At 40.4% G+C, this 22,919-nt stretch overlaps 1 protein-coding gene across 1 annotated transcript in view; it reads right to left on the bottom strand.

The window, feature by feature from the left end:
• The window catches only part of plxna4 (plexin A4), a 304,616-nt gene that overhangs the window by 37,119 nt on the left and 244,578 nt on the right, over window positions 1-22,919 (bottom strand). Inside the window, exons 14-23 of the mRNA XM_042511045.1 lie at window positions 22,008-22,131; window positions 19,143-19,279; window positions 18,373-18,540; window positions 17,932-18,025; window positions 14,132-14,371; window positions 13,451-13,597; window positions 12,390-12,624; window positions 11,832-11,974; window positions 8,207-8,475; window positions 895-961 (exon numbers count right to left, since the gene is read on the bottom strand). Coding sequence (XP_042366979.1) covers window positions 895-961; window positions 8,207-8,475; window positions 11,832-11,974; window positions 12,390-12,624; window positions 13,451-13,597; window positions 14,132-14,371; window positions 17,932-18,025; window positions 18,373-18,540; window positions 19,143-19,279; window positions 22,008-22,131 — 1,624 coding nt within the window. The remainder of the gene's footprint in view (window positions 1-894; window positions 962-8,206; window positions 8,476-11,831; window positions 11,975-12,389; window positions 12,625-13,450; window positions 13,598-14,131; window positions 14,372-17,931; window positions 18,026-18,372; window positions 18,541-19,142; window positions 19,280-22,007; window positions 22,132-22,919) is intronic.

Here is a 22,919-nt window from a genome sequence, read left to right as displayed (position 1 = left end):
TTAAACTAGTAGTTTAATTACACACAGTAGCTTGCTGGTACTGGCTGGTACTTGCTAGCTTGCTTGCTCAACTACATTCATATCAACAAAGTGACATTAGAAGTTATTTTTTTTGTTGCCGTTTTTGTGACATAACTACTGAAACTTAAATTTTTTGTTTCATTTTGTTTCATTTGATGATTTTTTTTTTATCACTGTTTCTCTACTGTAATTTGACCTCCTTTGAACACATTTACTCTAAAGTGTTGATTATGGCTAATCATGAACAAATGTCCAGAGAGCATGTTGCATGCTATCTTAGAAGTTACCTGGCTAACTGAGTAATTCTCCTTGGTGCAATACCTCCACCTGTCTGACTGATGGACACTGTACGTAAAACCAAAGCTGACAAGGTTGCATTACATCACCTACCAGTGGGAACATTACACCAATTTCAAAGGTATTTGCATCTTTCTACTGCACAGACAGCCTTGTTTCATTTAAGACCATCTTTTAAGCGGTGAAATACTTCTTCATGTATATATAGTATAAACCACTTGTGGAGATATAAGGTATTCATAATTCAATGCAATGTAGACAAGTTTATGAATGGGTCCCAGGATTAGGAAAGTCTCTTAATGGAGCCACTGAGGGTGCTTCTGGTTTTTTACAGCTCGATTTTCTGCATCACATCTTTGATCATTTGTTTTACAACCTCAAAAGGACATAGAGAATTCACAGATGTGTAGCAAAATGATTTGCTATTGTATCCCATCAATTCCCAAATCTAAGAGTAAAAAATTCAACCACCACCTGTCAGTGAAGACACAAATGAAGCATTTAAGTGACAGTGATTTTGTCAATGTAGTTAGGACTATAACTAGTTGAAAGTTGAAACAGATATCAAAGAGTCACCTTCAGAAACTTGTAGAGGAGGAATGTAAACCAGTTGGTCAGCATTTTCTCTGCGACAGACTCAGTCCTGAAAACATACAGACACAAAGCACATAATGAACATATGATCCCGCACGCTCTTATTACCATCATAAATATTCAGCACCGTCATCAAATATTCTGCTAAAAATGATGACTGCCACTAATGAATAGGCTTTCGTTACACAAATATAATTGCAAAGACAAGAATTGAGAGAGCCTTTGCACATATGATGGCCTTTCAGACAATCTTTTGGCTTGCTTTTATGCTCAGGCACGCCAAGGGCAGCTCGTCTACGGCGGCGGGGATTTTAATATGAGGCAAAGCAATTAAAAGCCTTTATTTGATCCCAGTGGATTGATGTCGTTAGGGGCTGGAGCGGCTCTGTAATAACACTGGCCTCATTATCAAGCGCTCCCTTGCCTATTCACTGGACTAACACTCGATCCGTGCACAATAGAAAGTGAATGAATACATCTCCCTCTCTTTCTCTGCCTGGCATCCATGCTCCACTGGTGTGGCAAAATGGTGTGTGTCTGTGTGTGTGTGTGTGTGTCGGTGTTGACCTGGGCCAGCAGTGTGATTGATCCCGTGTGAATGACTAATCTGCATACATAATAACAACAGCGGCGGTGGCGAGGGGAGAAAGAGGAGAGGCGAGGATCGGATATCCTTTGACAGCAACCTTCTTGACCAGCAGCAGGGGTGTGTGGGTAATCTGTCAGAACACCTCAAACACACACACACACACCCCTCCCTCTGCTTTCAATGAGAAACTACCATAGGCATCAATATTTCAGGATTAGTGTCCATTGTGTGTGTAGTTTTTGTCCCGTGTTTCAGCTGCCACCTGCAGCCCTCCCACCTTTCACCATCCAGACAGCCTCTTTAAGGAGCTCCGCACTGAGGCATGAGGGGGGATATAATGTCCGCTGTGCCAGTGGGCTGGCCTGGCACCCCCCACCAACACTGGCACAACACCTGGGGGGGATTAACTTCCTGCCTCTCACTGTGCCCGCACTTTTATACCACCGCCCCTCCCGCCCTTCCTCCGTCCGCGGATCCAAGGGTCAACAAGGTCACTTTTCATCTTTTCTTTCATGTGTCCTTGCTGTCTTCCTCCCTCCCTCTGGCTTCCCCACTCTGGATCCTGTAATCATACACACTTCCAAATCCTCTCCATTTCTACAAATGTAGCCCATCTATCAAAGGGATGAAAGGAGCATGGAGAAAGGAGGAGGTGCTCAGGGAAGGAAGGAGGGAGGGAGCAGTGAAAAAGGAAATGAATGAGAAGAAATGGCTTGGCTGAGTCTGGCCTTCCCCTTTTCTTCTTTTGAAACTTCCCTTTTCTTGCTCACTTCAAATAGATATTGTGTTTTTGTGTGCCTGTGTAAGTGGACAAGTGTGCGGCTGTTTTTAGGCGAGCGTGCAAAAAGCACAAATTAATCCCACTGCGTATGTATTCAGAAATTACCGTGTGTGCTGACTAGTGTTTATTGTGTGAGTGTGTCTGTGCATGCTTCTGGCAGCCAGTGTCGGCCCTGCTGTAATAAGAAGTCTTGGCACGGCCCCACCAGTTTGCTTATGCTCATTCTCGATCACAGCACAGCGTACAGGGAACAAGGATAAAAATGCCTGTGACGGAGCTGCTTTAAGATCTAACGTTAGCGTTTGGTATCACAAGTTTCAAACAATCTTTCCCCAAACCTCGCCTCAGCTGCGACTCAAAACACAACCTATGTTTGGGTTAATGCAATGAAATGTGCCGTGGCGTGTTGGCATGGTCAGGCTTGCCTACTTGGCAGCCGGTCAGAGGGGCAGTGGGCATTGAGAATGATCTAGAGCAGAGGGGACCTGGCAGTGCTTAGTTCCCCCTGATTACCGAGGTAGGGTTGATGGGAATCCGTGCTTCATCACACATTTCACATTTTGGTCTGCTGTAGCTGCCAGTAACATGCATTTGTGTATCTGTATGAAATGGGCACTTTCTGGAAAACGGTTATTTCCTGGACAACTGTGAATCTTTGATGCGAGCGTAAAATCTAACCAACAAAGCCATAACAAAATAAATCGTGCTCTTCTGCCCATATAATCAAATCAAACAGCCTCTCTCCTTTACTGATATTTCTTTGGTTTACGAATGATCCCTCAATGAAATTAATTGCAGATATTTTGCATCATAATGCCAAATGTTTTTCCCCAGTAAACAAATTAGCATCTTCAAATGCTTATTTTGTCTGACATACAATCTCTTACATTTCAGAAGCTGAGTGTTTTGCAATCTTGTGTAATATATCCCTTAGACAGTCAATCATCAAAATAATCAAATTTTTTTATATATTTAACTGACTGCTCATTTCAACGCTACATACTGAATAAGTAAAAAGGCCCTTTCAGAGCATCTTTAAGTGCCATCATAAACATCATGTTATGTTCACAAACAAAAACAAACAGATTAAGAGACAAAAAAATAATCTTAAGATTTGATTCTCTGTTTCACTTGACAGCCAAAATGTTAAAACTCTGGAAAAAACTTCAAATAACTAAGCACAAACAGGATCTGGACTCTGGGAGTATATTTTAATGGACTCTGTCTTATTATTATTGGCCTCGGCATCAGACAGCAGATTTTAAAAACTTGCCTTCAAAGCTATGGTTGACATGTTTTAACTTTTCATTTTCCTGCTCGACAGAATAAACTCTCTAGGAATGTGTCAGTGGAAGCCAAATAATCAGAAAACCCTTAAATGTCCTTGATCCAACTCTTTACATAAAGGGCAAGGAGGAAAGCCAGGCGTATCCTGGCAGATAGCTCCCTTCCTCTCTTCAGCAAGTTTGGGGCACTATCGGCTATTGTCAGTCACGTGTTTAATGTCTGTGATGTCACCGATGCACCACACTGAAGGTACAGCTACAGTGAGAAGTACACTTCACAAAACCCTTTATATCGTCAGACTGGGGAAGCAGAAGCAAAGCGAGAAAAAAACATGCTAAGAAAAACTAGGAAGGGACTGTTTTTGGCTAGAGTGTCAACACTGATTCATATGATAACAACCAAAAGTTGAAGTGCTGACCCAGAATTATTGCCTCCAACCTCGTACTTGAGCAGTACAAACTATCTTGTTTACTGCATAAGTGCGCAGACCTATAAACAATTTAGCAACTACAAATCTGTTGAAGCCCACAGAAATTTCACCAGTGGCTTGCAGCAGAATTTGTTAACATTTCAACTGTAGGACTGCAACAACACCATCCTCACAGCACAGGTAAGCAAAGTTGGCTGTAATCATGGCACCTTGTGCCTCGCATTGCAGCCCTTGAGTCAAATTGAAATATTATAAAATTATCTAGTACTAACCTGTTTTCATACAACATAATTAAGCATCCTGAAGTTATTGTATAAGTCCATTATGCCTGTTTAACAAAATCTCTCTGGCAACTAAAATTGTATTTACAAAGTCCTTAATCTCAAGTGCCATCAATATTCTTATCAAAGTGACTGATGAGTTATGGGCTACAAACAGACACTGACATGAACTACTTTTAATGAGTAAAATGTTTTTAATGACCCTATTTTACTAACAAATGACCTCTGTTTCATAACTGCTTGTCAGCTTTCTGAGCCCAAGACACATTTCTACCCCTGGTGGTCAATAAAGACATATTCTATTCTACTTTTGTTGGAAAGCACTTCGTGACTTCTGCTCTTGGAAGGTATTATATAAATAAACTTATCTACTTACTTCATTCTTAACAGGAGCAATGGTAGCTGTGTTAACTGAACATGTAACTGCATCTGAAAATCACTTGGTTTCACTCACATGTTAAACACAGCACAGCTTGACATCAGAAATCATTTCCATTTTCCACTCTACCTCCTGGTGAGGAACGGTGGTCAGCACGGTGATGACTAGCTGCGGATACTGACTTTTAAGAGCACACATACACATAGAGTAAGATAGTTTTATAGTTAGACAGGGGGATCTTTAACCGTGTGATGATTGTGTGTCTGCGTTGGAGCCAAAGCACGAACATATTGGGCTTTCATCTTCTGACCAACATCAAAACACAGATTTTGACACTTCAACTGCAGCCAAACTAAAACTAAAAGGCTACGGAAAGGCTGTTCAAGTCTGCATGATGGGAAGAGGGATGGTGGCGAGTGAGAGGTGGTGGTGGTGGGGGTGGAGGGAAGAGAGGAGTTACAGGAGGAGAATGCAGCAAGGAATGCGACAGATGGTTGTGGAAGGCTCTCGTTAGTTAGCTTGCCTGGTGGTTGTGCTTCAGCACAGGTTGAGATAGGACAGATGGAAGGATGTGTGTTTGTGTGTGCAGAGAGAGGAAAAAGACACTCTCTCACACACACATACACACACACACGTACACACACAGATTTCTTGGAAGAGGAGGCAGTGGGTAGCCGTGCTCAGATGCCGTGCCAGAGACACCCTGCTCACGCACTTTAAGCATTGATTTAGCAATCAAGAAAACAGGGGAGGGGAAGAGGAGGAGAGGAAGCGCTGGGAATATAGATTGAGAGAGCGAGTATAGGAGAGGAAGAGAGAGATAAAGATAGTGACGGTGTGACACAAGTGGCACAAGCATCAGAAGTGAAGGCAAATAGAGGAGAGCACAGTGGAGAGAGTGAGCAGAGGCAGGTAGCAAGGGAGAATAACACTCAAAATGAGCAAACATGGTGAAAGAAAGGAAGAGAGAACAGGCAGAACAAATTAAAAGGAGAGAAGAAGAGAGGTAGGGGTGCTATCTCTCCAGACAAGATTAAGCTTCATCTTCACAGCCTTATGCCTGCGTATCTGGACTATTTTCAGCTGCTATCCAAGGACACGCCAGTCAGCCCACACTATGGGGTGGCGTAGCTTGCTCACACTGCCTCATCACATCTGAAATGCATGCTGGGATGCTGAAGGACTAACAAGCGCATCCAAGGAGGAAGAATGAGATGAAGACGGTCTGATCAGTGCGCATCACAATCGTGTGTATGACAAATGGGCAATCAAACTGGGCGTGCATTTGTTGTAAACATGTGCTCTCCCCTTCAGTGCTGGCTGAATGCGATGGCATTTTCCCCAGGTTTTCTCTCTCCCTTGATGAGAGGAAGAGAAGGAATGTGGAGAAAAAGTGTGATAAAAGACAGTGTGCTGTATTTGGACTTAGAGTTTGTCCCTGCAGCTCTTCTACCAGCTATTTCTATGAGGATGTCATCCTGAATTCACAATTAAATCAAATTCTGATATAACATAAACTAATGATATTGCAACCCAATCACCAGATTAAATGTTGGCATTGTATGTTTCTGCAAACCACAGATGTGTACATTTTGTATTGAGCAGATATGTTAAAACTTTATGTTTCAACAAGACTGTGGATAATGTGTGGTTATGTTTAAGTTCCAAATCCTCTTGGTTTAGGAAAAAATCATGTTTTGGCTTAAAATTCCTGGTTTTGCTGGCACAACTACCACTGGAAATATTGTCATTGTCTCCCTAAAAAAAGGTTTTGGTGGCACAAATGTTACTGAAAACACCTCTAATGTCTCACTAAAAAATACCCCATTTTATTGGAACAGTGTCGCTGGAAATCCTGCCACTGTCTTGCTAAAAAATACCCCATTTTGGTGGCACATCCATTGCTGGAAATTCCACCCATTTCTCCATGAAATACACAATGTTTTGGTGGCATAATTGTTGCTGAAAATGCTGCCGATACCTTGCCAAGAAATACTGTTTTGGTGATATGTAGCCGCTAGAAATTCTGCCAGTGTTACACTTACAAACACCCAGTTTTGTTGTTTTCGAACAGTGGTCTGCAGTAGTTCACAGCTTAGCAGCCATCTTGGTGTTAAACCATCCCTACCACCTCCACCTCTTGATGACAAAGTAAACTTATGTACACGTAATCACAACTATGTCACATCGGAAACATTAATATGAGAAGTATGAATGTAACAATGTAACATATCTGTGGTTTGCAGAAACATACAATGCCAACATTTCTTCTGGGGACTGCGTGTAGCACATACAAGGCGCTGGCAACATGTAAACTAAGTGATCAAAGAGCTGATCTCACTACCTGCCTCCATGCCTCAGCAGTCAGCTTCCCTCACATGGTGAGACAATTTCAAGTGTCTTCATTGTCCTTGACTACCTCTCTCTGTTTGTGGTGTACTCGCCATTTCTTGTGTTGTATCTACTGCCAGGATCAGCAGTTACTCCATTGTTTAGTGGCTGCACCGTGCTCGGTGAGCTCTGGCTGCAATTAATCATGCCTCCTGCCCAGACAGCATTAATCTCTCTCTGCATCACCAAGTAGCATCTAAACAGCCTCTCATGAGATGAATATGCCCACCGTCTTGTGGCCAGTAAGAGGACGGCATTCATTTTAGGCTTCTACACATAATATATGCGTGCTGTATTTGTGTGTGTATATACTGGCAGAGATGAGTTTTTAGCCGGAGGGAAAAATCGGAATTTAAATTGAAACGAGGCGGACAAATTAATTTGTGACATGCCTGTCAAGTCATCTGGGGGTGTCAAGACCTGATCCATGAATACCAAGCACAACAACATATATATACTATATGTACAGACAGGCATCACACGCATGCACAACAGCTGGAAGGAAGCCTGTTCACTCAAGTAACCATAATCATCACATTAACCAAACACCGCTGGCAGGAAGCATAATCACATACAGCACTGTGTTCAAGTGCACGCCATTAAAGCTTTGACTACAAATCCAAAAGAGGATTGTGATTGTGCCGGAGAGCGAGCTTTCACAGTTCTCCCTCTTTTCATATATGAGCATTTGCTTTCCTCTTGAGCTATTTAAAATTGGATTCACTGCTAATTAATCATAATTATTTTGCTAATGATGTGCATGGCAATGCACTCTGGTGTCTCTGAGACAGAGCCAGTGATTCAAGGTCACGGAAGTTAATCCAAGCATGTCATGGATACGGACAGAGGCACGGATAGAGTAGCATTTCCTGTCCTTGATGGTAAAGGGCTGACATTATTCCCAACCTAGCACAGTAAAACGCTGAGTGAAGAACTTGAATGCGTGTGGCAGTTCAGTTCAGTGTTTAAATATGTAGCAGAGGACCTTTGACTTTTTATCAGTTGGGGAAAAAATTGAGTTGGAGAGTTCCTTCTTGGTTCAGCATATGCAGCACATCAAAGATGGTCACTACCAGCTGTGTAACTCTGGGCACTTGTTAGACAGCGACAGAAGTAAAGTTAAACTCTGTACTTCCTTTTTGTGTCTGCTTCTCACCTGCGGAGAAGTAGCTTGGGGTGATTCTTGCTCTCAAGGTTGCGGTCTATGAGGTCGGACAGCAGGTGCTTTAGGACATCAGTGGCGTACTCCAACTTGCTCTGCAGCACTGTCATGATGAGGGAGGCCACGTTGCCTCGGTCCCTCATGGAGAAACCACGCTGGGCCTCAAGAGTGCGAATAAAACACAGCAGGAAGACCTTGTTGTTAATGAGCTGGCCGAAGAGTTTCAGCCCCTTCTCCACTTGCTCCTGGCGGTAGCCTGGCACCTGTGAGGAGGCAGGAGAAATGTTAATTTGACTGAGGCACATTCTCTGCCTCCCTAATCAAATACTTTATATTGAGGGTAAATTATCATAACTTTGATTATGTAATCTCAGTTTTCTGTGCTATATTAACACACATGAAAATCTGTGTAGTGATAAATGAAAGTAGTAGTAAATACAGGTGTGGTTTTCTACTTAAAAGTGCAGTTATCAGTTAAGAGATACATCTTTATACATAATAATGAAAAGAGGAGAGAAATAGAACGAGAGGTATAAAAAAGAATCCGGGGAGATGGGGAGTTTAACATCTTCCAGCTTTTGTTACGTTTAGTCTGAAGGTTGAGAATAAAGGCAGGAAAACACTGAGCCTCTGGAGGGAATGTTTATTATGTCGATGGTGCTGTGTTCCACACTAATGCAAGTAGAAAGGAAGAGCAGTGATGTGAATTCCCCTCATCTGAGCCCAGATTGTCCCTGCACCATTTATACTAGTCACTTGCCGCGCATGCATCCCTTCTCTATTTTTTTTCATAAATAGCACCTATTGAGATTATGTTTTTTTTTATCTGTCAAGAGCACTTGTGGTAAGACAGCATCTCTCTGTACCCAATGCAGCTGTCAACCAGCATATGTTCTGTCTTTTACCTTTCCTGGAGGAACCCCTTGTAATCTGAGGGGAGATATTGTTAAGTTGCAAGTCTAATTTCATACCGCCTGACAGGATGTGTATAGTGTTTGTGCACGTGTTTTAAGTGTATTCTGTGCATATACTGTAAAATATGTATGAGCATGAATACGTGCACACATAGATATCAGGGAAAACCGGTAAATGTGTGTGTGCAGGTTTTCCGCTCTCTTTTCTATCTGCTCAAATAAACTGTGAATATTTGTAGGTTACTGGTCCAACAAATATACTATACAGAAGTATAACACAAACATGTTTCTCGAGGCTAATTTATGTATGAAAATAGATAAGTCTGGTTCAAACTTTGCAAACGTCACTGCTGTCTGTGAGGCCATCAAATACGTGCTGAACATGTCGAACATACATACGACAGAATGTTCTTTTCACTGTATTCAGGGTTCCCACGCAGTTTTATGGACAGAATTCAAAAAGTTTTCCATTCATTTTCAAGAACCCATAATAATATTTTTTTCTTCACTTGCTTTGAATTTTACAAACATATCAAACTCTGTTCAAACATAACTCCAGCTAGCTGGCACACAAGAAGGGAGAGGTAGTACACTGGGAGAAAATGGAAAAATGTACATGATGGTAAACAAAATGTATTACAGCTGCGTCACAATGTCAGCAACAGGAATTACATTTACTGTTATGTTACATTACATAGAAGGTTATCCATGGAAGATTACTGTAACAATTTCATGACACATAACGCAATTCCATGACCACGGGAACACTATATATAGTCGATTCAGTCAGATCTGCTGTTTTTTTTAATGCCTTTGTGTCTCCTACGATCATATCTTGCATAAATCAAGCTATACTGGCTCTGCAACGTTCAGTGGTACTGCTTCATTTTGTAAGCTTTTAGAAAACATGCACAAATACAGATACATATAAATCTAACGTTGAGCATAAATGAACCCTTAGAATTGTGAAGGGACAGTGCATAAAAACCACCAACTGTCCTGACCTACAAACTCTTCAATCTCCATGAACATTTGAGTTTGGCAGGCTGAGCAGTAAAATGGCAACGACGGCAGAAACTGAATTGTTTTCATAAAGATCAAAAGGGAAGTAGAAAATATAATAGCAGAGAAAAAAATCATACAAAAGCAGAAAGCAAAATGGGATTCAGGTAGAAAGTGAAATTGTTGGGGAAAATAAATTGTTGGGGAATGGAAGAGATTTTGAATGCTAAGAATAAACCTGAACAGCTACAAGGAACAAATAAAATGTCAAGAAGCAGGCTTTATTGAGTTGACAGATGCCAGACTAAACTCTTTTTACATGTAGTTCTCATTTTGACTGGTATGTTTTTAAATATTTCAGCACTGAGTAAATCCCACTTTTTTAGTAAATCAATACAGACTTTCTATCACCTGTGCTATTTCTGTCTACAGCCCACATTCAAAAACTTGACTTTAATTTGTCCAACACATCAATAACAATTAAGCAGCCATCTACCGCCTAAGACAAGCCTGCTGCTTTTTTCATTAGGCTCCTATTCCACATTATACTCCTCATACAGTTCGACATTTATACCAATTAAAACATAATTAATATTGCTTATTACTGGGAAATTCTCATCAGGGATAGAGTGGCCAACCCTGAGGGCAGTGAAATGGGGGTCCATAATTCTCTTAATGGAACAAGACGACCTGCTCAATTATAGCTGTCCATCACTGTCACTGCTGGGGAAAAATGACTTGATTTTTTTCTTTTGCTTTTCTCCCACTGATTGACTTTTAATTTGTTTTTGAGTTAGAGAGAGAAAACGGAGCAGCGTCTCATATCGTTTGAGTTATTAATGAGAGCGTGCTCCTGATTTGAGGGCTGCCTTGTTTGTTTTTGAAAAAGTGCTGTTGTCGGCCGTCAAAAGGCTTTTGTTTACCAGACAGCAACACAAACAACATCGGCGTCAATTTCACCTACTGTGACCCACCACATTGTAATTTGCTTGTTCATTTTGCTCTCTTTTCAAATAGGGCTAATTGCATTGAGATTGTGATTTGATAGAGACTGAACAACAGGTATACTCACTAGCATTATTTGCTCTACTCAAATTGAATGGGAAATTGGAATCAACTTCTTATACCTCGCTGTCCTGTTTCAAGGTTTTCCTAAATCTGCTGATCAACACAACTGATGGAAAATATATTCAACTGAAATATTTTTCCTTAAGCATGTTGGATTTTTATGCCCTGTGTACACAGTATTTTTCCTGTGTCACCAATAAAAACCTTCACAATTTGGAACATTCAACATCTATTGCTAAACATCTATCATCTATTGTTAAATCATAATGTCAAACACTGTTGAAGCAACGTACAAGGTGTTCCTTCATAAACAATGAAGTTACGTTAAATTCGTGAAGAAAACTTTGTCTCACGTGCCTCTACTGAACAAAGAATTAAAAAGCAGAGAAAAATCTTGATGAATTGACATAAATAGGGGTCCGGGTCTAACACCAGCAAAACTATATCAAATGATCAGTTTAGAAACTCACACAAGTTGTGTATGTTGTTAAATGTAATCCACTATGATTACAATTCATTAAGAATTTTCCCATCGTTAAGATTGATTGGTAACCCTTGCTCATTTGGGGTATGATGTACTACTTTAAGAGGGGTGCACTCCACATGTAGTACAATTTGAAGTTAAGTAACCTTACCTCCAGATCTCGGAGTACAGGATGTTCCTCAATGCCTGGGAAGAGGACCCTCATAGTGTAGGTCCTGTAGTCCAAGAAGGGGATTCCTGCTCCATCCAGATCACTGGTCAGCTCGTGGATGTCTGTTTGAAGCTCTGCAAAAGCTGAAGCAGAAACCAGATACACAAACTGGTTAATTTTTATGGCCAAACATTAGCTTATGATAGTGTTTTTATTGCACCTATAATTTCAGATAGTTCACTTGATCAGCTGACACGACTGCATACTGGCAATACTTAATACCATAAACAGTGTTAAGCACATACTCTATTTTTAACTCACTCATCAACAAGTCCTCTCTGCAAATGCCACTTGTTTTTCTGTCATATGTAAGTTTCACACTACATATAGACTCCATGATTGAACTTTAAGTATTCTTATAAATAAAAAAGATTTTTCACAAATTTGTGAGATCTGACATTTTGTTCTGAACGGGTGGGCTTGATTAAATACATAATTCAAAAAGATGGCAAAAAAGAGGCGCACTTCCATATAACTTACTGCACGTCAACATCTTACCCTCTTTGCACTCCAGAGCTACACGTGACTCAAGGTTGTCCATCTGCATCTGCAGCCTCTTCAAGGTCAGGTCGCTCTCCCGAGACTTGCGCTTGTAGGCAATGAGAACCACCACGATGAAGAGGATGAGCAGGGCACCGGCTGCAGCGATGCCAATGATTGCTGTGCTGCTGAGAGGACTGTCGGACGTGATGTGGACCACACCTGGGGAAAACTCGATACCACCCACACGTGCCTTGTGATGGTGAAAGATAAAGAGAATATTATTAATGCATGCATGCGGTATGCATAAATACACAATTTACTTCCTTGAAAGGTTTTCATAAAGAAGGGCCATAAAACATGAGACAAGTGGTTCAATATAACACAGCTATAATCAGAGGAGAGCTTCACTTAAATATCACTTCAGCAATAACAATTGGAAAAGGCTCACTAATTTGACCCTGCAGAAAAGGAGAAATAAGTGGCAAAAAACAAGGAGGTATAGTGTTTTTCAAGGCAAAACATATCACAAATACTTATGAACCATAACTTAATATTGTCACTGTGAATACCTTTTAGGTCTAAAAAGCATTTCTGTTCAAAATCAAGATCAAACCCCAGACAGACAGACATATTGATTTGCTATTTAAATGTGTACACACTTCTGTTTATTTGTGCATCCACTAACTGTGTTACAGTAATGTGTACATCTCTGTCTATGACGCTGGCTTCAGGTGGTAACATCAGGAAGCGCTTTGCTCAAAGTGGTCCCTCTTAAAACCACAAATGGAATCTTTATTGAGTTTGCTGGGGCCTAATCCTTCTTATTGAAGGCTTATTTGTTTTTTCTTTTGTCTGCTTGTGGGCAGTAACAGGAACCACACGGCCGATTGGATTAGAGCTGTAGTCTGTCTCGAAGTGGACAAGGAGATGGATAGAAAGCAACACGAGGAAGTCCGTCTGTCTGTCAAACTGTCGATCGATTTGTAGGTCTGTCTGCCTTCTCCACCATAGTCTGCCTATCTGTCATGTGTATCTGTGTGTGTCTCTCTCTTGTTTCTTTGTGCTGTATTACTCACCAGGACCTTGTGTCGACCTGTCAGGTTAGGTGACTCACAGAGCAGCTGGGTCTCTGACACTGTTAACATGCAGGGCTTCTCGCCAATAAAAACTGTGTAGTTCAGCTTTCCATTTCCACTATTGGTTGGTGGGAGAAAGTTCCGTCCCTGCAGGAAAGAATTCATGCTTAATTTAAGTTTGTTAAGTTAAAGCGACAGGTAATAGAGTTAAAACTGGGGATAAAATGTTATCAGGTGACAATAAACTGCTGTAAAATCACTGACTGGTAGCGTGACCCTTAAAATCGCGTTTGATTACCACACTCACAGTAAATACTGTGAAGCATCAACCAAAGTTAGCGGGCGCAGCATGCCACATAGGTTTGTTTTGCTATTCCCTTGTTTACAGAGTGGGTTTGCAGCAAACCCAGTGATGCTTCAAATCCCCTATCCTCATCTATAGTAACACAGACACCTGGGGAAGCATTTCACAATGATAGTACGATGATAGGATGATGATGATCACTAGTGCTCACTATTGCTGTGATATTTGGTTTTCACACTGTCCAGTTACAATGCATTCATATCTACCCTCCATATTGCAAAATGACATAAATACATGTTATGACTAACTGAAAGTCAATAACTTCCAATCAATAAATACAGATAGTAAGTCAGTGTGTGTGATACCTATCTTCATACCTTCAGTATAATTGGTGATCCAGGTTTGAGCTCCAGCACCCCAGACACACTGAGTGGTTCAAAGGCAGGATTGGGGTAGTAGATAAAGTTGGTGTGGTTGAGTGCCATCAGAGCCTGCACATCATCAAGTTTAAAGCCAAACTCATCGGGTCTCTCAGGCACCTCTTGCTGCCTGGCCAGACTGATGGGCAGCTCTGGGGCCTGGCACCGCATGGTTGTAGGGCTGATCACCTCGCACAACTGGCAGAAGACAGATGGAGATGGGAGGAGTTATATTTATGAATGAATGTATCTTCTGCAAATTAAAATGGAGAGCTTAGTGGAAGCAAAGAAATGTTGTAAAATGACAAACATAAACAAACCATGCACAAAATTATGCTTAATTTTGTCACTTGCAATAAGAGATGCACCAGTTGATCAGATGGTGCCTGGAATCAGACAATTTTCAGCTTAATCAGCCAATCTCAGAAACAGCAGAGCCCGTCGCACACAGCAGCACAGACAGTAATCAACTTCTGTCACAGCCACTGCAACCAATTCTCATTCCCAGTTTGCAAATACCGACGTTTTGTCATGGCCACTTGTTAGCGACTTTTCAGACAATCTTAAGAGACTCCATTTCTAAAAAGCAACTGACAACAATTTAGCTGCTTATTCAGATCATCATAGAAAAAAGTTGTAATTCATTCCCATGCTTTCTGCTCAGATTACCCACAATGACCGGCTCTTCTGCCAGCAGTGCAGGGTCTCACCTCTCCTATTGCACCGTGCACACAATTTAGCAGGAGGAGAGGAGAGGCTGCTTGCTGCAGTAATGCTGTACACACACCTTAACATTCTTGAAAAAGGATACTAATAAATAGACAAAAAATGCACGGTTTAAGATAGATAAGTACCCAAACACTTTTGGGTACTTTTTGGTCCCCAGACTTTGCTGTGGAGTGAGGATTTTAAACTTTAAAGCTACTGTTTGGTACAGGAAGCTGCAGACACCATAAGGCTCTAAAAAACACTTACTTCTCTCGTCTGCTAAGAAACGGTGAATGGTAAGCTCAATAGGAGACAGTCTCTGGCCTTTGTTGGATATCTAGTGTCAGCAAAAAATATTGTTGCACATTTCTGATCCATAATTAGCACAGCTAATTAGTTTATTTACTATATTGCATGAACTTGCTGTCATACTGAACATACTACTGAGTCCCATTAAAACTTTAAAAGTTTATATGGAGGAAAAAAAATCAAATCAAATTTTATGAGGTTTTGTAAGGCTTTTAGTGTCACTGAAGATACTGTGAGTGATTATGCATCAGTCAACACCATTCGCATATTTTTTCTGGGCTGAATCTCAACATGCCACATACTCAAATCATAACTGCATTCCCTATTAATTCACACATGCCTTCTTGCAACTAAAGTTCTGGCAATCTGGCACTTGCGCCAACTTTACTTTCATGCTAAGACATCCCTTCAGCAGTTAGTATGAATCTTTTATGCCACAGGTTTACAATTCACTGAGGCCTCTAGAGACTCAATTCAAACTGGAAGCTCCTCCATTTCAAAAAGTGCAGAGAAGAACCTGTTAGAGTGTATTCCTCAAAGAAAGCCACCAAATGAGGTGCAGTTAGAGCGTGTGCAGTCTCACCACAATCCAGCTTTGATGTGTGAAGATTCAGAAGTGATAACTAGGTCTTACCCTTCCTTCATTATGTCCCAGAAAGATACCCCCACCCTCTCATCACTTCTTTATTCCCTGTCCAGTTATCCTTCTCTCTGATCTTCTCTTCTCTATTTGACACATTCTTATTCTGTCACTCATCTTTCTCTATACCACTTTTACTGCTCAATTATGGCATCTCCTCCATCTTTCTTTCAGCATCTTGTCCCACTCTTGTTTTGCGGTTCTTCGTCTTTGCCCTGGTTTTTCATTTGACGTGATGTAATTTAAATCATTCCTCTTTCTCTAGACTTCACATCTCTAAGCCCATTTTAAACACGAAAGCAGTTTGTCCGATCTGTCATTGTCATACCACACGCCCTTCAATATCCCTCAAACATCTCCATTCCTCTCCGTCTGTCAGGGCATTGACAAATCAGCCAACAGCACAGGTTTTATTCGCAGACATTTCCACGGTAACCTCTGCCACACAGCCACTCAAACACACTGCCTGTCACTCTAATTGGCTCCTTGAACATCAAACTTGACTAATCCTGAAAGGTCTTCAGGACATCTCTGACATGGATACTGCACTGTTGCAGGAAGGTGACTGCAAATACAAAAAACTCCTCTCGGTGCACAACGTTGCTTGAATGTGTATTTCCCTCACATTCAGTGCAAATATGGGCTTAAAAAGTGCATATTATCTGTCAGTATCTTTAATTTATGTAAGTTCAAAGTGCAAACTGCCTGTATAGTAGTTTGAGACGTAACGCCCAGCGCAGGCATATGTGAGCACAGATGTTAAATGTGGTGCAGGCTCATGCTCAAATGGATCATGAAGATAGCATTACCGCCTTTTGTTACTCCCTCTTCTTTCAATCAGATCACAGAGACCCTTGTATGGCTTTATCTATCCTCCCCTGGGTAAAAGGGTGAATAAAGGGTAGAAGAATTTGATAAGGGCCAATCTCTGTGGTTTCTAGTTCGGTGTCAAAACTTCCCTGTTGTTACAAAGGTGCAGGGAGGAATTACATCATTCTCTATTAATTCAAATGCAACCTGTTGATTGTCATTTTGCCCTCTCGGTGTTCTCTGAGTTTTTTTTTCCTTGACCCATTTACCTAAAAGTGGCACCGAAGCATTTCGTCATGCTCTGGAAAAAAGAAAATTACTCTGACATTCACTGTGGCCCTCTTCCTTTGGGATGTGTAGCTGACAAGGGGAACTAGGGATTAAAAAACACCAGTGGTGGTAAAGACATTTCATTTACTCTGTGTGTGTATTTGTTCCTATATGTACAGCGTATCAGAGTTTATGTGAGCTGACATGTGACGCGTTTTGCTGGTATCACATGGAGCTGTCAAGCTGTTAGAAATATCAACGGACAAAATGTCCGGAGGGGAATACCCTAAATAAATATTATTAATATAATATTATTAATTAATAGCATATTGAATGTGTAACCTTTAAGATATATTGCCAAGACAACTTAAATATAAACTTATATGGCATAGAATTTAAGTATTTTAATATCGGTTGGATCCCTATAGCTTGATGACTATAGCTCTATAGTAGGTCAGACTGGACAAACCCTTCACTCCATCACCGCAAACCAGAAGGCTGATTGCAGGCTTGGCAGTTCCCTGAATGTTATTATATTATCGCTTGATGCCTCCTTTCCAAGTCCTTTTCATCCTTTGTCTTTGTCACTTCTCACATTGTTCAAGAGACAGCATCTTCATTTATCTTTTTGTTTTTGTTGTTTAAGTTGTTTAGTTAGAAAGGATTGAAATGCAAAGAAAATAACAGCATTTGTGTTTTATTGCTGTTTAAATGTAGGCTATTATATGGCTATTTCAAAACATATGTACGGTATATGTTCTACAGCGCATGGCCAGAATTGGGAAAATATTATTGGCTAGATTTGCCGTTCAAAAAAGAGCATAAACACTGCGTGTGTGTCTATGTGAGAATATAACATAATAAATTTACTTTGTATCTTATCAAGCCAAGAAATATGTAAAATAAAAGAAAATTTCATAAATAATTGCATCACAAACATATGTGCATGCAAAAAAGAAATCGGGTAAAAACTCAGCAGCTCCTCTAATCATCCACATTGTTTGTGTCGGCAGTCACTTACATTGAGTGTCTCATGGCTGTTATATTTGGCCCTGATGAGTGGAGTCTGAATGATGTCCAGGTTAGTTCCTGTCACTGTCACCTGGGTGTATCCACTATGAGAGAGAAGATTGACAACAAGGTTCAAATCATAGCTCAGATTATTTTGACAGATGGTGAAAAAAATTACTCACTGGGAAAGATATTGATGCTGAGGCATTAGCTCAGGCTGCTGGAGCAAAATTAAGAGGTTTCAGTTTTTTATCATCCGGTTGTGGATGATTAATTTTTTTTTCTTTTAACTAAACTTATTTGCTTCTTTAATTTCTCATTTCTGAAAAGCGCTCCTGCTTTACTGGGTTTTCTCCAGGATCTAAAGTGTCCATCAATATCCATTACCAGTGAGTAACATGCAAGCTTTTGTAAAAAAGTTATCTGACTGAAATGTGCCCTTGTACCATACCTGTAGATGCTCCACTCGGGCTCTATCTTGGTGATAGTGGGATCTTCCACATATTCAAACCGTAGGTCTTTCTGGAGATGAGCCTTGTCTATGCTCACAGACACGGACACGTTTCCATAGCCATTCAGGGAAGCGTGGGTTCGGCAGGTGAGCCACTGGCCGCCCCTCCTATAGTGATGACAGGATAATGAAACACTGGTCATATTAGTTAGTTATAGACAAATCAGTACCCTACTACAGCTGATCCAACAATATATCACATGATGCAGACGCTCGGGAGTCGTAATTCATTCCTGTGCAGACTACTAAATAAATCATTCAAAAACCAATATCAATGTAATATTTAAGATGGTTGACTGGTTGCTTAAGTGGACGTGGACAGATAGTTTATAGACTGAACATGGAATTATGTATTGATCAGTGTTAAACGGTGGATTACAATAATATATTACTATGTCTTTGCTAAATAATTTAAGACAATTTTTTAACGAATTACATCATTCATTTAAAAAAAAAAAATCACCATTGCTAATTAACAGATAGAAGCTTCATGATTAAAGAAACTTTAAACCAATCCTTGATCAACACCATTTTTTCTTTCTAGGAAAATTATTATCTCAGTTAATGTGTGGAAAAAATTATCTAGCAAAGATGAGAACTGTCGGAGGGGTTTGCTCCCTGTGGTTTGACTAAAACTGACTTTGACTGAGCTTTTAATTGACTCTTTATGTGTGATTGGCGGGATCAGCGCTTTCTGGCTCCCCGCTAACCTCAGATAAGTGCATGGCTGATCCTTAAACATGATTGACACGTTGCTCCCAGCGTCAAGGTGGCTGCCAGTGATGTTAACAATGGTTCCTCCAGAGACCGGCCCTCGGTTGGGCTTGAGGTTGTGAATCCTCGGGATCTGAAGAAAGGTCAGAGGTTGTAAATCAAGGTGAGCTGACGTAGGAAAATAAATTATGCATATTGACGGTGAGACTGTAGTGCTCAAAACACCATAAACTGCCTTAAATAGGAGATTAAGTTGAACGATGTATGGACCCAAATGATAGGAATTCTCAGTTAACAGTTACTAAACGAGAGAAGTTAAATATAGAATTTAATATATTTTTGTATGTGAAATGTTGTGCTTGCATTGTTAATTTGTTTACATTTGTGTAATTAACTAGATTTAATGCCTCACAGTTGGAGGCCTTTGCGAAACAATCAAGTTGTATTTTACATCGATGTCTGTCCAGTCTTATATGAAGCCATGACAGTACACATCTTCAGCCCAGCAGCACTGAAGATCCATACAATAATCACAGTTTCAAGGTGGACACTCAAAATTAGTGCCACCAATTCAGTATCTGACCAAAAGTCTCCCTCTAATGCTCCTGAGATATGACGTCAAATAATGGAAAATTGTTTTTTGCAGAATGTTACAATGTCACAGTGGAGCTGACCTTTGACCTTTTGGATATAAAATAACATTACTTCATCGTTTTATCCTATTAGACACTGATGGGAAATTTTCTCATAATAAGTGTACAAATTCTTGAGATATGGCCAAAAACATGTTTTGTTAGGGTACAGTCACCTTGAATTGTGACCACTGAAATCCAATCATTTCATTCTTGAGTCCAAGTGGACGTTTGTGCCAAATTTTAGGAAAGTTCCTTAAAGTGCTCTTGTGACAACACATTCACAAGGATGAGACAGAGACACACGGAACACACAGAGACTTTTGACCACCAAATTCTAATCAGTTCATCCCTGAATCCAAGTGGACGCCAAATTTTAGGAATTTCCTTGAGCTGTTGTGGTCACATGAATGGGATGGACAGATGAACAACCCAAAAACTTAATGCTTTTGGCCATGGCAGTCACCACGAGAGGCATAAAAACAGATAAACATGCCATGAACAATTTTAAATTTTACATTCATGTTAATATAACAAGTTCCGATGTTTCAATGCACTTTGTTCTTAGCCTCGTTATAAAAACAAAACTTTCTACCTATGTACAAGGAGGAGAAATGAGTGAACTTGCTCCTGTGTAATTAGAAAACCGGTTTGTTCTAACAGGATATGGGATCCAGAAATAAAATCTACTGAGCTTTCTCAGCTAAAGATACCTTTGAGTGTTAGTATACACCTGCGCTCACTAATCCCACTCACATACACTATACTGTGAAGAAAAGGCTTTGACACAGTAGCATCTGATGTAGTCAACTGGAAGCTGTGCATAAAATAAATCCTCCTCCAGTTCATTTGGCCTTCTTATAATCTCATCTGCAGCCTGCTGCGTGGTGTGACATCTAGACCTAACATCATATAATCCTGTACAGAGACCCCATTGAGAAATAAACCTCAGCCAGCGCCTATTAATGGACGGCAATAAAAATGATAAAACTCCATAAAACAGGTACATAATGGCAACAACTGCAAATTTATTTCAGAGAGTGTGCCAGTGCGCGAGGGATGGTGATTAATTGTGTGTAGAGTGGGTTTTCAAAGTGTTACGTGCGTGTTTTATGTGTTCATGTCAGAAGAATGTTTTTATAACTGTCAGTGTTTCTTTTTCATTCTACGCTCATTAGTGACCGCCAGTTATGTCTCACGTCTGATTCGCGACACATGAGAGAAATGCTGAGAGGGAAAGCCGCAACATGTCGGATCACAGCCAAAACGTGTGCGTATGGTATTAACACAGGAGGTGAGAACACAGACAATCAACAACCAGCAAGGTGCTAACATGCAGAGGGTGACATATGCAGCATGGGTGCCTTCGTGCTTATAGAAGCGAAACACTGTATGTAATGAATCCATAAACGAGAGTCTTTTTAACCATCAAATCAATCAGCCCTACGTCCAAGTGATGTAGAGCAGTGGTTCTCAACTTTTTTTCATGTCAAGGACCCCTTTACTAACATACATTCAGGGACCTCCATCTGAAAAGATGCTGGTTAGATATGATTACGACCAGAATTCTGTAGTTGCCAATTACAGTTGAGGAGATAAACGTGGAGGAAGTGAGACCTTTGATCAGAATAGTCACTCTTATTCACATTGGGCTCACTTCTATAGGGAATTAAATAGTAAAAATAAATGGACTTGAGCAGGGACACATGCACAATGCTGGGATAAATGGACAGACTAAGAAAAAAGAGGCGTTGTTCAGTAAGCTGGTCTGAAAATAATGTATAAAAATTTGGAAACTGCAAGCAGTGGCAGCCCTCCACCTATTTTTTGTATATTTTTTGTTAACAACATTTTAAAAAAAAGTTAAAAGAAAAAAAACGTAAAAATAAACTATTCCCCATATTTCTACCCCTGCTTGCACTTCTTAAGAGCCCCTGGGAGTCCCCTTACCCCTGGTTGAGAACCACTGGTGTAAAGACAGATTTTAGTGTGCTGTGTATTACAGGAAGACAAATCTAACAAATTTTTTTCACTTTCAATATCATCATTTTCAAGTTGAAAAGTTCATGTTTGAAGAATACTATAAATCAAGTCATACTGCTGTGATACTGTGAAGTCACAAAAAAAAAATAGTATTACCTGCACGAATGATGATGACGAATGATTGAATATACAAAGGGCCGTTTCTGGGTGAAGTAAAATGATTGAATACTAAAAGTGTAGACTCACCACAAAATAGTAGTACTTGGAGGACTTTGCCATGAATTCTGGTCTGCACTCTCCAACACCAACACAGACCTGCACGTTCCCAGTATACTGGCTCTTCTCTGCTTTACCCATCTCACACACAATCCTGAAAAAAAACACACATTAGCATATTTGTGGAACATGAATGTAAAAAAACATATGGAAATTTATATACAGACACATTCTTATATTTACATACGCCATGCAAAAAATGCAAATTCAAAAATCTCTAGAAAACCCTGACGTGCATTTGCCTTGCCAGCAAAATGCCGAGCAGATTATGTAAAAAGAATGGACCTAAACTTGTTAAAACCTCAATAAAATAATGTATTATTTGGCAGCAACCTTACCTCCTGCACACTGCCAACTTGTGGGAGAAAAGGGAAAAGAGTCTCTATCCTTTTACATATGACCTCAAATACAGCTGCCTCTTCTGCTGGGTCAGCATTTGCTTAGAAACTGCTGGCGCACAACTTACTTTCTAAGCAGAAGAGGCCCTGGCTCTGTTGATAAGCCAACTTTAAACTAGTTTAAAATAATTTGACAGACGGCACCTGTAAGGTACCAAAGCACTGGATTAAACTTAAATGTCAACTAAATGTAACCTCCCGAACTTTAAAAATGATTACGGGAGTGTGTGTGTGTGTGTGTGTGCGCGTGCTACCAAAATACAGAGACCTGAGTTTTTCCTCTATTGCCCACAGCAGTACACATGGCTTGAAGTTAAATCAAACCTCAATTTCTTCTGGTCTAGGGATTAGGCTAATTTAGCATTAGTTTACCAGTCATGTCATAGTCTCTCTCTCTTTCTCTCTCTGTTACTCACTCGCCCTCTTTCACGCTGCCTCACACACAGACACACTTGCACACAAACACCCTGAGGTGAGTACTCTG

This window comes from Plectropomus leopardus, chromosome 22 (genome assembly GCF_008729295.1).
Source record: "Plectropomus leopardus isolate mb chromosome 22, YSFRI_Pleo_2.0, whole genome shotgun sequence".
Lineage (NCBI taxonomy): Eukaryota > Metazoa > Chordata > Actinopteri > Perciformes > Serranidae > Plectropomus > Plectropomus leopardus.
The sequence above is the reverse complement of the archived record's forward strand: the minus strand, read 5'-3'. Positions and strand labels throughout refer to the sequence as shown.